The sequence below is a fragment of the Balaenoptera acutorostrata genome, chromosome 18 (genome assembly GCF_949987535.1).
Source record: "Balaenoptera acutorostrata chromosome 18, mBalAcu1.1, whole genome shotgun sequence".
Lineage (NCBI taxonomy): Eukaryota > Metazoa > Chordata > Mammalia > Artiodactyla > Balaenopteridae > Balaenoptera > Balaenoptera acutorostrata.
Window position 1 is genome coordinate 16,118,872 of NC_080081.1, and position 17,950 is coordinate 16,136,821.

Consider the following 17,950-nt stretch of genomic DNA (forward strand, 5'->3'; position numbering starts at 1 on the left):
GGGTCCATTTTTCTTTATGAAGCCATTTTAGAAGCAGCATTCTTTGAGTTACAGCACTAGAGTTTTAATCTTGGTCCTTTTTTATTTGTGTTGTACCTTAATTGGTACATTTCACCAGTGGATGTTCCCTATTAGTAACAAAGACGTCTGCTTGTCACCCACGTCTTCTATGGCCCCAGAAGAATTCTTGTACTCGCAGGGCACAGGCAAACAGCAGACATGCCAATCAAAGTGGATTTATGAGAGCCCATCACGGTTGGAAACGTAGAGAAAGCACCCCAGGGGAAGAAAGTTAGGACAGGGAGGCACAAAGAGGGGTAAAGGGAGGCTGAATACAGAAGGAAAAAGCTCAAACACACCAACAGAATCAATCAATATACGTTCACTATTTTCCTATCCTTAGCACTGTTCTGGAACAGTACATTTCAAACCATCTGTTTGAGGCTCAAAGGATCTGGACAGGCTTTGGTTGGCTGTTTGATTTTTCTCAGGATGTCATGACCTGATATCTAATCCTCAAGAGCGTAACCAAGATGCACCTCACACCAAGGAGACACACTGTGCAAGTTCAACAACATTGAAGAAGAGTCAGCTGGTGGGGTCTTGGATGTTGGGGCAACGTGAAATTGCTATCAAGATTTTTTAAATGACTTCAAGTTTTGTACTTGTTGCAGAACCATAACAGCCTGCTCATGGATGGGGTCCAGTCCATGGACCATGCTTTGTTCAGCAGTACAGGGGCAGAAGAGTTAACTTCTCAACCAATTAAAACCACTCTAGTCAAACTGCACTTGCTAAAGTTAGTAGCATGCTTATGGCCAAATCAAAGGTCTATTTTCTCTGCTCCTCCCACTTGACTATCTATGACATTTAATGCTGTTGATCACCCTATTTCCTGAGTGCCTCTCTCCCTCTACTTTCAGGACAATATGCTTTGGGTCATTTGTCTTCCTTTACTGTATCCTCTTTAAATATTTATACTCCCTGATGTTTCATCTGATCCTGTTCTCTATTTTCTCCAGCTAAATGTTACTGTCTTTTGCCAACAAACATTTCTGTGTTGGTGATTCTCAAACCAGTCAGAAGGCAGACAACTGTTACTAAATGGGAACAAACAGTGTGCCAGGAAATGTGCTTGATGCTGGGGAAACAACCTGAGAAGACACACCATATTTATACCCTGCCTGTCTGTTCCTTTGTTTCTCCAGATGCATGCTCCACTCTGCTCTACCTGCTTGGGCTCAGGTCTCATCAGCGCTCACCTGGGCAATTACAATAGTTTCCATCCCTGCATCCACCATCAGTTTCCCCCATTCCAGTTTATCATCTCCATGAATGATCTTTCACAAGTAAAAATCTGACCACATATTTGTCTTTTGAAAAATCTTAGCTATCACCTCTTGGCCTATGCAGTGTCCTTTAAATTCCTTAGCTTGAAATATAAAGCTCAAATAATACGATCCAGATCTACCTCCTGGCTTCATCTCCACAAAAACAGGACCTTCCGTGGCTCATGCCTTTGAAACTGCTGGGTCCCTGGCAAGAAAGCCCTAGATCTTTTCTTCTTCTGTAAGACCCTATTCATTCTGTAAGTTCAAGTCTGACTATAACCTACTCTAAGGTGCCTTTTCCAATTTCCCAAGGCAAAGGGAAGCATGCATTTCTCTTGATTCACATAGCATTTTACCCACACCTCTATCTTCATCCTGATCCTTTGTGCCACACTGAAACTTTTACACCTCTATCTTTTTTGGATAGACTGTGATTTCCTCAAGGACAATGCTGTTCATTGTTATTTCCTGTTTCTTACAGAACAATGCCCAGCGAATAGCAGGTACTCAGCACATTTGCCTCTCAAACATAGTGGAATGCTTTTAAGCAAAGAAAGACAGACATCATATGATATTACTTATATGTAGAATCTAAAAAAATGATAAAAATGAACTTATTTACAAAACAGAAATAGACTCACAGACATAGAAAATAAACTTATGGTTACCAAAGGGGATAGTGGGGGGGTGATAAATTAGGAATTTGGCATTAACATATGCACACTCCTATGTATAAAATAGGTAAACAACAAAGACCTACTGTATAGTACAGGGAACTTTACTTAATATCGTAATAACCTATAATGGAAAAGAATCTGAAAAAGAATATATATGTATGTATGTATAACTGAATCACTTTGCTGTACACTTGAAACTAACACAACATTGCAAATTGACTATACTTCAATAAAAAAAAGGTTACTTTTTAATTATGCAGGCAAAATAGACAAGCACAAAATCATTAGTGAAATAGGCAGTTTTTATTCAAGGGTTCCTTTAGGTTTCCAGTCTTATCTCTGCCTGTTCACTGTCTTGTACTTCATGCCTCAGGAATACCACATGCTTGAAGCTCCCTGCACACATCTGTGGTTTCACGCTGTGCTTCTGCTGAGTTGTTGCCTCTGTCTGAAGCACCCTCCCCTATGCCAGGTGCTCTCATCATCTGTCCCAATGCCCAGGCGTCCTTCAACACATCATTCAGCATCTATATCCCTGAAAGTTTCCCTGCACTCCAAGGTTAAGCTAGGTGGCTCTCCTCTCTGTTCCCAAAACATCTATTGCAGAATGCTCACATTAGATACTGACATTATTTGCTTCTGTCTCTCTCCCAATTAGTACTTGCAAGTACTTTAATTTGCTTAGCCTTTGTATCTTAAGAACTTACCAACAGTACTTGACGTATAAAACACACGGAACTAATGCTTATTGATGAGGCATGAGCTAAATCACCACAATGGCTCCACTTTTACAAGAATCCACATTTGGATCAAATGAATGTTGAGCTATTAAAACCACCCATCTTGGACTGTAGGGGAGAGAAAGATTACACCTGTTAGGTATGTTCATAACTGTGGTTCCCAAACTTGTTCCAGCTATGTTACATCGACATCCTCCTTACCTTCTCCTTTCATTATGAATAAAACTTCAAACCTAGGTTCAATGGGGAGAAATGTACTCATTTTAATGGAATTCCAAAAGATAGTATAATTTTAGATAAAATAGCCTAACAGGCATAGGTTATTAGAAACAGACACAAGCTACAAAAAGACTAAAAAGAAAGGATACACAAATAGCTTTTAATGCATTGGAAATAAATGGCTTCATTCTCCTCAATTTTCACTCTCTTAACCATTTTCCAAAATTACACACCAAAGCTAGGCATTCTACAAGAGAACTTAAAATTAGTAAGAAAGATCTTATTTTTTTAATCAAAGTAACCAAATTGTTTTCATCAAAATGGGACCTCATCTCTTGGTTCTCTGGAGTCCTCTATAGAACACCATATGCTACTCTTCAGGGTAGATGCTCTTTTCTTCTTCTGATACCTGGACTTCCTCACACTCTTTTGATTTCCAGTGCTTATCACAGCACCTGGACCATGGTAAAATTCATACATTTCCAATGAATTATATTAATAAGCTATTTTTGTTGTTTTGGCCTCTTGTACTAATGCTATTTTGTTACTATTTTTTATCATGATATTATTTATTGATTAACGGCAAAGTGCTTTCTAAATATAATATAATGCCCACACCATCATCATAAAACAGCAAGCATATATTATTTATGCTGACTTAAAAGTCGTAAACATAGAAATATTATTGATAATTTCAAAAGGTTTACCTATTCTTCCTAACATTGTATGTTACTGAACTAACCTACACTGGATAATCATCAATTACAGAAGAGAATACACTGACCACAAAAGAAATAAAAAAGCTTTCATTCACCTAAGGCCTCTTCATGGTCTTTTTCATTTCTGGATGACTCTAAAAAAATTAACTCCAATCAAAAGATCACCACAGAAGGAGCAAAACAAATCATTCAGGTGACAGGCACAACAGGTGGTCTTACTTTATATCTTAAATTCTATCTCAGAAGCAAACAGCTAAATAGAATACCATTTCCCTTGTAAACTATATCCATGGCAAATTCTTCAGAATGGTTTTCCATTTTGATCAGAGAATGTTCTGAATGGATGTATTTCATAGGCTTCATTTCATCAAATTTGATGATAAATTTTTTCAGCCTTATAATCTATCAACTACATTTATTGAAAATTGACTCTCTGCTTATTGCTTTCTAGGCACACGTTGTTAATGCAAGACTGTTTACTCAGCTGGATGGACCAGTTAAGAGGCTCTCCATGCAAAGATACTATTATGGGCAGCAGACATAGGCAGGTGACTGTTGATAAAAATATTCTGGTCTTACTAAAGCCAGACATTCTTTTCAAAGTCACGACCCACAAGGCAGAAATAATTTAGATAAGAAAATAGACAGAAAATAGATAGACAGACAGACAGATAGATAGATACATAGATAGAGATAAATGACAGTATTTGGCAATAGTTCAAGTCCTATGGATTCCAATTCCATTACTTACCTAATTTGTCTGGAATGAATCCATGAAATGATTTTCATAGTTGAAGTGGTTGCTACTGACACAGTTTATAGATATTCCTCTTAGAAGTCACTTTTATTAAAGCAAAAAGATATGAAAGTCATGTCTTCTTTGTTTAAATGGAATCAAGATGGACCAGAGAAGACACTAAAGTCACTTGCCTTCACGATGAAAAATGGAAGCTCAGTGTAAGCAGACAACTGTTACTATCTCTACTCAGCCTTCCTTCCGTTCTTCACAGTGCTGGGCAAGCCTCAGAGGGACTGCTGGCACCCAAGTTCCCATTCACGAGTGGGTGTATATAGGGGGGTAAAGGTGGTGCTTTAAAAAAGGGACCATGCTAAAGGAAATAGCCTGGATCCTTTCTCTCAAGACCACTATATTATCAAAATGTGCTTTTATGTTCATTTTAGAGCTTTGTCTCCCATGCCTACTTGGTACCATTTAGCACAGGATGGAACACGGAAAGTGAATGGTCACATCCACAAACAGCAGTAAGTCTGATAAACCACTGAGGCTAGCTCAGGGACTTGATCATATCTACAGAGATGGAAAGAATCATAGATGAACAATGGTGAAGTCTCTCCCATTTTAATGTCTTTCATTAAAAAAATCTTAAACCTGCACACACACACACAAACACAGCACAGAGCTTAAGAAACAGTATGTACTGATAACCGTGGAAACCTCTGAATATCCCTCCTTTATAATACCTCCAAACCTCATCCTTAGAGGTAATTACCATCTGATGTTTGTGTTTATCATTTTAAAGTTTTCTTCAGAGTTTTACCACATATATTGTATTTTAATTCCTAAATGATGTGTTGCTTAGTTTTACATTTTTAAACTTTATATAAATGGTATATAATTTTTGGTGATTTTATTTACTATTTTATCTCAAAATGAGATTTCTGCAATTGATTCATCCACACATGTGGCTATCGTTCACTTATTTTCAATGCTCCATAGGATTTCATGGTGTGAAGAGATCACCATTTATGCAGATGGGACATTTGTGAAATTTCTACTTTTTATGTTATTGTAAAAAGGCTGCTATGAATCCTACACATATATTTGTACACATGTGAAACAGTATGTCCAGGGGTAGAGTTGCACTTTTAAGATATGCATGTATTCAATAGCACAGGTATTTTCAAATAGTTATTTAAAATTAACTTGCTCCATCCAAAGCCTGGAAAAAGACAATGTTCGTATCTGAGATGGCAAGAGTAAGTTTTAAAAATAGTTATGTTGACGTTGACAAATTAGTCCTCCATTTTTCTGGTAAGGAAATTCCCCAAACGTTGTGTCAAAACATTTGTGTCAAACTGCTGTGTTTTGCCAAAGAGCTAAATTTTCCCATCAAAACAGTTAATTAGAAGCTATTAATGATGCCTTCCTAGATTTAAGAAGCCACTGTAAGAGAAGAGAGAAACTGAAGGAAAAAAATATCCCCCAAGCCAAGGTGCAGGAGATAAGGTAGTCTGTGGATCGCTATTTGGGAATTTTGCCTTGAATTCCTTAACTCTTCTGCAATCATTTCACAAACTCTAACTCACTCAGTTAACAGACAACAGGGAAACTTCTGATATATGAAGGGCTAAACGTCAAACACAATTCTTGCTTCTCCTCCTAATATAGTTAGTCTTGTAATATTTTATTCTTATCACAGAGAATGGTTTGGGTGCCGTAAGTCATCGTCATAAGCACCCAAATGGTACTAGCAGATCTGTATCTGATTTAGTCAGCTACAGACCATCTGGTAATCATTAGGTGAGAAAGTTCACTGATAAAATACTTAAATTCCTGAGTCATAAATTATTTGAGAAAAAATTGCTTAGCTCCTTTTAAACCAAGGCTATATATCCACATCCATCTCTCTCTCTCTCCATTCATCCATCCACCCATCCATCCATCCATCCATCCATCCATGCACCCACCCACTAGAAGGCAGTGACCAGATGTCAGCATGGGATTTATGATTTGAGTAGATTAGGGCTAATGAAACTCAGGTCAGAAAAGCTAATATCTGCATAGAACAGTAAACATTCATAGTTACACGACCACAAACTACACTGCAAACCCACAGCAGCTGTTCTGCAAATGAATGTTGGTCATGAAGAAATCAAGGGAAGAAAGATCTCAGGGTTGCTGAGTATATCTCTCCTTACATCTGGAAAAAAACTAAAGGTCATACTCTACTGATGGTTCATGATATCAACCTTTACCATGAAGGTGGACACGTTAGATTTTGGTACACAAAGACCTCAGAATGAGACATTCAGGGAATGACAAAGGGGAGGTGCCATTTCCAGGCTGTTGTTAATGCCATCCTCTGAGAAACAGGAGAGAGAGTCAGTCAGTCAGCAGCAACCTCTCCTCTGGCTTTTTAGATGCTTGGATAGAAAATATTCTCTTAACTCACTGAGACCTCCCCAGACCAAAATATATGTACCTAATCATTATTCACACTCAGGCAGACTCTACATAAACAATCAGGAATATTGCATATATCAATCCATGCCTTGAATTTCTTACCTCACATTTCTCATTCTTCAATAAAAGCAAAGACTTCAATTTGAAGTCACTGTGACTAAACTTTTTTTTTTTAAACAAAATCTATCCTCAAGAATATATGGAATAGGGCTTCCCTGGTGGCGCAGTGGTTGAGAGTCTGCCTGCCAGTGCAGGGGACACGGGTTCGAGCCCTGGTCTGGGAAGATCCCACATGCCGCGGAGCAACTAAGCCCGTGAGCCACAACTACTGAGCCTGCGCGTCTGGAGCCTGTGCTACGCAACGGGAGAGGCCGCGACAGTGAGAGGCCCGCGCACCGCGATGAAGAGTGGCCCCCACTCGCCGCAACTGGAGAAAGCCCTCGCACAGAAACGAAGACCCAACACAGCCAAAAATAAATAAATAAATTAAAAAAAAAAACATATTAAAAAAAAAAAAGAATATATGGAATATATATTTATTTCTTATATCTATCTATATTTCACAGACTTTCCCAGATAATCATATTTCCTCTTATTACTCCACCTGGCCAATTCCTTATTAATCCACTTTTGGGGTCCTATTTCCTTTGGTATCTAGAATGTTGTTGATTTTCAATAAAAAAATTGTTTTTAACATCAAAGTTATAGGCCCTTTATATTATTAAATCCCTTGTGTTTATCCTCATCAGAGCGTTCTTCCAAATAATCTTTCCATATGCTCAAGTAAACTTTTTAAGAATTGATAATTTAAAAAATGGATTGCTATGAATTTTACAAACAGAGCCATAGAGAAACATTTTTAAGGGTATATACATCTTGATACCAAGATGTAAATATTGAGGAGATTAAAGTGGGGAAAAAAGAAACATGCCAGGATGGTACTAATAGTTATAAAAAATATGTGGCTCTTTGGCACGACCCTGCAGTAAGAAAGTAATATTTAGCAATAATCTTTGTACAAACATGACCTTCTTGGAGTGACATAATACCAGACTTCTGTTATCTATTGTTTTAACTTTACCTCTTAAAGTAATCATCTTTCAGTTTATTTGTTGGACTGCCCTCATAAATGGGCAAGCTCATCTCATAAGAGCAGTTGAATGTCAAGGAAGAATTTGAACGAAGGCATATATCCTCTACACAGGAAACACTCAATGTTTTAAAAACAGCAGTGGAAAAAAAAAAACCCTTGCAGTAAAGGTTTAGAGACATCCTCAAGGAAAGGCACAGACGTGTATTAGTGATTTATCTTTCTCATAAGCCCAACGCAATACATGGCATTGAATTACAAAGATAACGTATAACAAAAAGAATTCTCCGCCAGATTCTACACTTTGTATTCATTAGTCCTCCCTAATCCAGTTCTACAGGTGTCAGCTCTTCTTTTACTAGTAAGGAATTCGGCCACTTTGACAAGGGTGATGAAGAAGAAGAAATGCCAGGTGCTGGTGTTCGGAGCAACAACTTGTCTCCACTTGCCAGCGCCATAAGACTGTCTCCTTGGGACTTCCTAGAGGATTATAACCTCCGGATGGACTGTTTCATGAGTATTTATCATCTTTAAAACTGATCAGAAATGCCAGGTGGTCATGGTTACAAGACACCTGTTTTCGCGCATTTTCTGATAAAAGCTTCTCTGCTGAATTGCTGATAAATATTGACATTATGTTTCAAACCACATGCAATGGCTTGAAATCCTGGCTTCTCTTACACAAAGAATTAAGCTTTACCATTTAGCTGATTTCTCTAAGAGCAAGAACCACTGTAAGTGAGAACTTTTACCTTGAATTTCTTTTTTAAACGTTGGTTTTAAAAACAAACAAACAAAAAAAAAACGAGAAAGGCCAATTAGAAAGACAGTAGATTTTCAATTACCTTGGAAACTCGATTTGCAACTTCTCTGCCCACGGTCAGCCCCTGGACAAATGTCCGAGCAGCAATGAAGGCGCGAGTGACCTGAATTTTCAGCTTCCGGGGAACATCTCCAAATGGCTTCAGCTGGTCCGTGTATTTGCTCACGCACTCCAGGTAGTCCTCGCTGAAGTGATACTGTGGGTTGATCAGCTGAAACATTCGTTCCAGGAGCCGAGCCCAGAAGTCATTGAGCATCTCCTCCAGATTCACATTGCCCCCGGTGTAGTATCTTTTTAGCTCTGTGAAGAGGTCCTGGAACACTTCCGAATTCTGCATGTACAGCATGCCATAGGTCCGTACAAACATATCATTTAGTGACTTCTCTGCATTTTCCAGAAGCTCTCGGAAAAATTCTGCAAATAAAACAAGAAAGCAGTAGTAAATTAGCAAGATCTAGGAAGCCTAAGACATCTACTTACCTTAAAAACAACTGCTTCTAATGGTTATTTTCACAGAAAAAAAATGTATCCTGTGATTAAGGTATCCACGAACTGATAATATTTTAAATGAGATTTGACCTACGTCTATGATCTTCTCTGAGTCAAAGAAAACAGAAGATCATGGGATTCTGTCTGAAATAACATCCATTAACATTAGGAATTTACCATTTAATACTCCTCCAAAAAGGTTCAATTATATTTCCATTTATTGTTAATTTTAGAAAATCCTATGGTTTCATATTAACTCAAATCAGAATATGTGGCTAAGTATTGTCATTAACATAATAATAAATGCATACGTGATAAAAACATTTGCTCCAGTCTATTTACAAATCTGTTCTACCACCAAATTCAATTAAATTGCTTTTATTTGGAAAAGTTCATAAATGGGATATTCAAATTAATGTAATATTTGGACTCTTTGTAGTTGCTATATATAGCAATCAATTATCAGTGTTTAGAGATTCATAATGCAATTAAATGCACTTAATGCCAAGGCTATAATAAACATAATTTAGGCTGCCATCATGCATAAGAAAGTTATGAAGTACCATGCATTATCATCATATGCAATCACTATCATTTTATAGCACTTGAATAAAATATAGGCATTTGGGCTTTCTGGTTAAGAGGTTCTAAATGAAAAAGAGTCTACCAAGAAATGACCTTTCGATCCTGCAGTAGCACTTGAGTGTTTCTGGGAGTAGTAGTAGGCAAAAAATTAGGATGGCAAAAACAACGTCCCTGGGTACTGGTAGGTCCTCATATTAGTCTCCCTCAAGACACAGTTCATATGTGTATGATACTTATTCATTTGCACAAATGAGCCTGGGTAGAGCAAGCTCAAGTTTTATCCCATTCAGAGAATGTGACTGGGGGTGGGAAAAAGGCTATGGAAAGATCATTCTTCTGAGTCTGTAAATCCAAGTTACCAACAACAGAGTCATTCTGCTTTACCTCCTACAGTTCCCTCTTATTCGCGGAAGCTATGGCCCCTCTCAGTTAAAGCCGGGGAAAAAGCAAGTCCTGGATACCTCAAGGAATCCCAGTAGGAATCAAAAAAAAACCTCTTCTTTTTTCTGGGGGCTTGCGGGATTCTTTTCCTGAGATGCAGAAGAGAAAAAGTCACGACTCTCTCTATGAATTCTATGGAAGCTACATCTAATTTCGTCTTTGTCAGATGAAGAAGCACTTGATTTAGCTACCTCAATTCCAAATAATACAGCATTGAATCACTGTCTTGATAAAATGGTGTCTATAATGGTGATGATTTTGTATTTGTTTTCAAATAAAACCAGTACACTAAATCTTAAAGAGGACTCTGTTCAATGTTTATCCTCTTACTACAAAAGAATACATTTTTTTTTCTTAAATACAGAAATTATGTTGCTACAGTGGTAGCAAAAACTGAAGGATTATCTGAAAGTCATGGCTTATCACCCCTGTGTCATCTTGTTCAAGGCACCAAATAGTTCTTATTTTAATTTTTCCCAAATGTAAAAATCAGGTTAAATAGTATTAAACCTCCCTAATCTTCGGGAATTCATTAAGGAAAATCACTTCGGGCAAAAATGTTCAAAACTGTTAAAGGATTAATTAATCAAAATATTTATATATGCTATATGTCTATGTTATATATGATTTTTCGAAATAAGAAACATTTCAGAAGTTTTTCAGAAATTTACTAGTAACTTATATTGTCCTAAAATGGAAACTATATTAAATTATTAATATTAATAACAAAGTATAAAAATAGCATAGTAAAACCTTTCAGTCTTGAAACCAAGGATGAAAATAGCTTGGCCTTGTTCATATAGGAGCGGAGTGAAAGGTGTTATAATTGTGAAAGAAACTATGAAAGAATGGAAAAATCACTGAATTGAAAAATACTAATATAATGAGATTGGAAAGTAGATTTTCATCAGGAGCTCAGGATAGACTATTCATTTATCTTCTTTTTGAGGTCAATTATTTTGTTGGACTCTGAAATAAAAGCTTAATTTACTGAATACAGAGTACTGCCTTCAGCAATGAATAGTCAGTAATCAGTAGTGTGGTCTGGATTTGAAAGAGAAAAAAAAAAAGAAAGAAAAATCTTCTGGTTCTCATTGTTCTCCAAAGATTTCAGGTATAAATCCTTCTCTGTAGGGATGAAAATTTTGTTTTCTCTTTTACAGAAGGTAACATTCCTAGACTTTTCCTCTCCTGACACGGGGAAAATTAAATATTAGGCTTATGACCATTTTGTAGCTGAATAGTTAAAATCAGATTGCCCACTCACTGTGCTTTGTGGTTTGTGTCTTTATGCCTAAATTAGTATCATAATTGAATATAGAAACTAAGTTATCAGATTTCCATAAATACGGCTCAAGAAATATTTTATTAGATTCCAGGATTAAATTTGTGTTTAAGGGTGTGTCATTGTCTCAAAAGTTTGCTCTTAGCTTCAGTGGTCCTCAAAAGTCAAGTTATTATTCCGTGTTCAAAATCATTATACGGTTTAGTGATCTCACAGTCAAAGTTAATACTTGGTATTGAAGGATGCTAATGCATCAGGCAATTACGACAAATGTTGGTACCCTAAAGTACATTGATCTTAGACCTTATGAAAGATGGGGATCTGAGGTAGTGAGGCAAAACTAATGTCCTCCAAAAAATAAGTATTCTCATTTCATTTTTAGCATGCCCACAGACTTAAACTTCCACCTTTTGAAGGGTGACTCTTTGAACAAAGTATTTTATGCTTGGATGAAAACTGTCTCAGCAAACCAAACAAGATGGGGATTTGGAAGACAGTTATCACACCCATTTTGCTGAGAAAGTATTATGCCCAAACAGCATAGAGAATAAAATCGAAGAGCCATATAAGGAAAAAAAAAAACAACTCAATCTAACCCTTTGCTTAATGGGAGAGGTCAAAGCTCAGTGGATAAAGGCTTCAGTCAACAAAAATTCTCATCTGTAAGAGTTTGGCAGATGAAGATGTTTTTTAAAATTTTTTCCTTCCCCAATCACAAAATATACATCAAAGGTGGTTGCTTAGGGCTCAGTTATGCTTTATAGATGCACAAAAGAACTTCTTCCAGCCAGCAGTAGCCTCTGGGACGATTTTATTCATCTAGAGGGGAGATCTGGATGTGAACATCTGTTTGCTGCAAGGCAGACTGCCCCAAGTGGGAGAACAATCTTGTAGATAAAAACCACCACTGTTCCAAAAGCAAAAAGAAAGTCTATGCATGCCACGGATCGCTTGGAGAGGCCTCTTAAGGGGCAAAAATCAACTCCTAGGAGCCAAAAGGTGCCCTAAGGATATCTGAGAAAGGCTTCAAATAAAGCCTCCAAATGAATGGATCAAAATGTAAGGTGCACACAGGACCAAGGGGAGGTGCAAGCAAGAGGAGAAAGGCGGACTAAAGGCTCTCAAGGAATCTGCAGTCCGCACAAAACAGCAAAAGCTTGGCCCATTTAAGCTGGAAGTGTTATCTAGTTAATATTATCGTAGGGGGATTGGGCATGGCAACTGGATCAAGCACTGTTTAGCATTTACCCAGAAACTGTGGCATCTTCCTGTTCTATTCTCATGCTTTCCAAAACACTTCTCATTGAAAGGTCATTTAAAATGAGTGCTTCAGATGGTGGTGTAAATCCACTTCATCCCAGAGCCCAGTGAGTGAAAAGCTTTGGTCACTGGTGTCAGTGGAGACTGTATCCATGCATGATCACAGACAGCATCTGTCTCACCAGGGGAAGCAGGTATATTCACTTTGCTTCCCTAAACCCACATATTTGTGTTGTGTGTATTACTCTTGTAATCTCTTTTTTTCTGCCCTCCTCTCCACAAAAGCATGCTAAATCAGTTCAGCCAGCCCAGAACCCAAGCTTTGGCTAAGGAAAAACCTCAAGTTGCTGGCATGGAGGGTAAGTGATTCAGAAAGCTGGTCTCCTATAAGGGCTATGTTTCATAGACACAGGAAAGCTACCACCCCGCCCCTGACCCAGGCCCTCTTCAAGGTTAAGTCACTAGGAGAGTCCTTCACTCTGCACACACCTGTCAGCTTTCAAGTATATCTTCTGAGATGACTTCTCCTCTCAAAGTCTCCTTGCTTACATCATAACCTGATGTGACCAGCAGGGAAATGCTGGGTTAAGGCGGAAGAAGAACCCCAGTGCCATTTACTCTATTCTCCGGTAGACTTATACATGGTCCCTAAATGACCCACCTCTCCCCACTCCCCAGACAGTGAGACTCTATAAGAAGATTGGTGCTGCTCAGGGAGTCCTTGCCACATGCAATGTCACCCTTGGCAGGTCATGGCTTATGTGGAATGGACAGCTGGATGCCAGTCTTCTACATCAGGGGTCTCTGCCTCAGGACTGTTGACATTTTGAGCTGGACAATCTTTTTTTTTTATTATTTTATTTTACTTTATTTTATCTTATTTTTTTAAACATCTTTATTGGAGTATAATTGCTTTACAATGGTGTGTTAGTTTCTGCTGTATAACAAAGTGAATCAGCTATACATATACACATATTCTCATATCACCTCCCTCTTGTGTCTCCCTCTCACCCTCCCTATCCCACCCCTCTAGGTGGACACAAAGCACCGAGCTGATCTCCCTGTGCTATGTGGCTGCTTCCCACGAGCTATCTATTTTACATTTCGTAGTGTATATATGTCCATGCCACTCTCTCACTTCGTCCCAGCTTACCCTTCCTCCTCCCCGTGTCCTCAAGTCCATTCTCTACGTCTGTGTCTTTATTCCTTGGACAATCTTTTTTTTTTTTAATTAATTTTTAAAATTAAAAAAAATTTTATATTTATTATTATTTTTTTTGCCCCACCATGCGGCTTGTGGGATCTTAGTTCCCCAGCCAGGGATTGAACTCGGGCCCTCACGGTGAAATCACGGAGTCTTAACCACTGGACCACCAGGAATTCCCTGGGCTGGACAGTCTTTGTTGGGTGTCTGTCCTGTGCATTGTAAGATAACAAGTAGCATCCCTGGCTTCCGCCTACTACATGCTATGGGCACATCCTTTCTCCAGGAGTGATGACAAAGCTGTCTGCAGACATTATCAAATGTCCCCCAGGCGGGCAAAATCACACTCACCCTACCCACTCAGCACCACCCTTCTACTGATAAATTCCAGAAGCCTAGAAATAGGCTATCGATACATTCCGAGGAAAAGCCAGCACATTTCTAGACCTCATCAGCCTCACAATTTATTTACAAGATGAACTTGAGGATCTGTGTGTGCTTTAAGTGAAAGGAGCTGAAACACGCATCATATTCACAGGTAAGGCTGTTGGTGACCAATACTACCATTTCCACCTATGGTGCCTATCACAGGGTAGGGTCTTAAAAAGTGGTGACTAGTGAACGAACAAACAGAAGGTGAGCATGAACACCCAGGGAAATACATCCTGACTCCACGTGGACCGGGCTCCTCTTAGATGGTAGTGACTGTGGGAGAGAGATGCTACAACCATATCTTAGAGCAGACATAACTGATGTGCCCTACTGTCACCCTCCAAACTCATGTATTTATAAACATATAAACATTCATACCCTCCCATGCTCCACGGTCATGTGCACCTACGTGTGAAATGCCCTGTGGCCTCTGCTCAAAAGCATGGTGGTTCTCGAGACGGCTCTACCAGACCCTCGCTTCCTCTCTGGACATCTCTGCCTGTTCTGAGCCACGCTTTGCCTGGCTTCACTGCTGCCCCTCCTGCTGCTGGTCCTGCTGGGCCTTAACCCCACGGCCCACGATCTCAGCAAGCTGACCGCGTTCACATTCACTCGCGCACTTCATTTAGGCAATGGCTCGCATGAGTTAACTCTTCAATCACCCTGTCTCCTACACTGCAGTGAAGCCTCCTTCCATCCAATAGCTAGTCAGATAAACTCAGTTTGGAACTTTGTTGTTTTCAGTAAGCAAGACAATGCCACGTTTTATTTCGTCATTACTCAGGTTAAATAATTATGTCAGGGAAAGAGGAGAACTATTTTGAAGACATATCCTATTATATCATCTTTGTAGTTTTTCTTAAACATCAGTTGTGTTTTTATGTAAGAAACAGACCCTCAGTAGGCATTTTTTAAAATTATGGGGTTGAAATTAAATAAAATGATTTCCAAAATAACAATTTATTCAACAAGGGAGAAATCAGAATCTGTAATTACTGAGACGAAGTTGCTGTAAGCAAAACTTCATTTGTGATTTGCCCCTTCTTTATCTCTTAATTCATACTTTCTCTTGCTCCGTGTGTGTGTGTGTGTATGTTTCCATAGATTATGCTTATTATGTTATAATAAGCATTATGATTTAGTCAGTCAGTTCATCCCAGGAATTAATAGAAGCCTATATAATTTCAAAGTGACTTAACAATAGTAATCTACAGATTTCCTGTTTGAGGCTTTATTATAATCAAACTGCAGATGAGGAAATTGAGGCCCAGAAATGTTAAGCAAGTTGCCCTTGACCACTAAGCTGGCGCACGACCCAGAGCTCCAAACCACTGCTGACAGGGTGAGTTCTAAGAGACAGTAGGACAGCAGGGCAGCTTTGTAGTTTACACGAAGTCCAATTTTCACACTGTGATTTGAATAATTAATGAGAAGTATAATAAACTCCTGGGACACTGGGTAAAACCATACTTAAATATAAATTGCAAAGTGCATTCTAAAATCAAATCTAAATTATCTTTTAAAAATAATTTTCATGTGTGATTATTTTTCCACTAATACCAATTAGCTAATGTAGATAACTGAGACTGGAGAGCACATGCAAATCCCTAGGGTTGGTATATCTTCCACAAAGGAGTGGCTTCCACTAGAAGAAAATCAGTGACCGAACCTGTGATTATAGCTACAGGGCACAGAACAGCGACTGGTATGCAAAAGGATGCTAAAAATATTTGACTTCACATATGTCCCATTTTATAACATATATATGCACGCATATTGTAGATATTGTTTTATAATAACATGTATATATTATCAACAACTACATTTGAGTAAATTCAAACAAGCAAAATATAAACCAACAGTGGCAAAGAATATGGGAACAAAATGCTCCAAATATTTAATATCCAGCCCTTTACCAAGACATTTTGCCAATCCCTGGCATAAAGGGTCAAAATCCTAAGTGAAATGTTTTAAGATAAATTAATCAAACAGAATGTATTATGCCTTTGAATTCTTGTAAGTAGGAAGACGATTTAATTATTAGTCTGTTATCTCTTAGTAGTAGAATAAAAGTTCTTTCCTCCATTATTTTACCTTATATGTTAAAATTTGCTCTGACAGCCCCGCAGCCTGTTCACCTCTTTATATTCCCCTGCGAGGTAACTAAAATCCAAAAGTAAATTCTTAAATCACTTAAATGATTTAGAGGATTTAGGTGACTTTAGTGATTTTAAAGTAGACACCCTAAATTTTTCTAAGATTGTGGTTTAATGAGTCCCTGGAGATGTTCATGAGGAGAAAATCTTACAATAAACCTGGAATGTAAAATAGACAGTATAAAAATGAAAAAGGAAAAGAAAAAATAACACTCTACTCTGATACTAGGTTAAGATGAAAAAAATAATACAATTTTCTTTTTCAAATTTCTTTTCATGATAATTAATGAAAATAGAAATTTAAACAATCTTTTAACATCGTACAAGGCCCTACAACAAAATAAAATGCTCATAATAAATCTAGGAGAATTATTTTCAGAAAATAATAAATATATCAGTTGTTTAAAATGTTACAATACAGAAGTCAAAAGTTGTTTGCTATATTAATCCAAAGGTTATTTTCATTACATTACTCCCACTGTATGTTGGAAACTCTTATAAACTAGATCTAAATAAGTAGAAATGTAAGAGTTCTGGGGAAATACTTCTAACCAATAAGTCAGGAAAAAAAAAATGCCCAAAAATTTAGGATACAGTAAATGCATTTTAAAACACATTATTCAGCTCAACTGGACATCACCATTCTATATTCTTCCAAGGTATCTAATCAAGTTGACTAGACTTTTCCATGAAGAAATTTTTAATGAAAAGTCATCAGTTTACAATCATGACTATTTGTTAAAAATAACCAATATCTTGCAACAAAGTCCTTTAATTCAATACCATTAAGGTAAAGTCAGCTGAAGAGACCCAAAGCCAGGAGATTTTTCAGAATCAGGTGTGTAATTCAGCTGCAAAAAGAAAAGTTATCTGAAAGCAGCACTCTGTAACTGGCTGATATAGGGAGATTTGAAGCAATAGAGCAGTTTATAGAAATTGTTGATTTGAATTCATATTTCACAAGGTGAAACTTTTTCTATACTTAGTGATCCTTTACACATTAGATTGATAAATGTTTTATTTCTTGGTAGGTTATTTCTCCCAAAGATCTCTTTTAAAGTAAGAAAGACTGATTAGGCCATTTATGTTCACAGGTGGTATAGATAAACTATTAATGCTGGGAGTCATGAATTAAGTTTGAAAGTTGCTGACGGTTGCTGCCAAAAGCAAACAAGTGTTTTGAGACTGCAGACGGTATTTGTATCTCACCCTAAGCAACGCATATGAAATTGAAATCTGGGATGTTTTCTGAGTTCACCTTCGTCATTGTGCAGCTCCTTAGCTTTGGCCTACG

At 37.8% G+C, this 17,950-nt stretch overlaps 1 protein-coding gene across 1 annotated transcript in view; it reads right to left on the reverse strand.

Moving 5' to 3' along the window:
- GPC6 (glypican 6) overlaps positions 1–17,950 on the reverse strand; it is a 1,076,681-nt gene that overhangs the window by 531,884 nt on the left and 526,847 nt on the right. Inside the window, exon 3 of the mRNA XM_007196857.3 lies at positions 8,827–9,218. Coding sequence (XP_007196919.1) covers positions 8,827–9,218 — 392 coding nt within the window. The remainder of the gene's footprint in view (positions 1–8,826; positions 9,219–17,950) is intronic.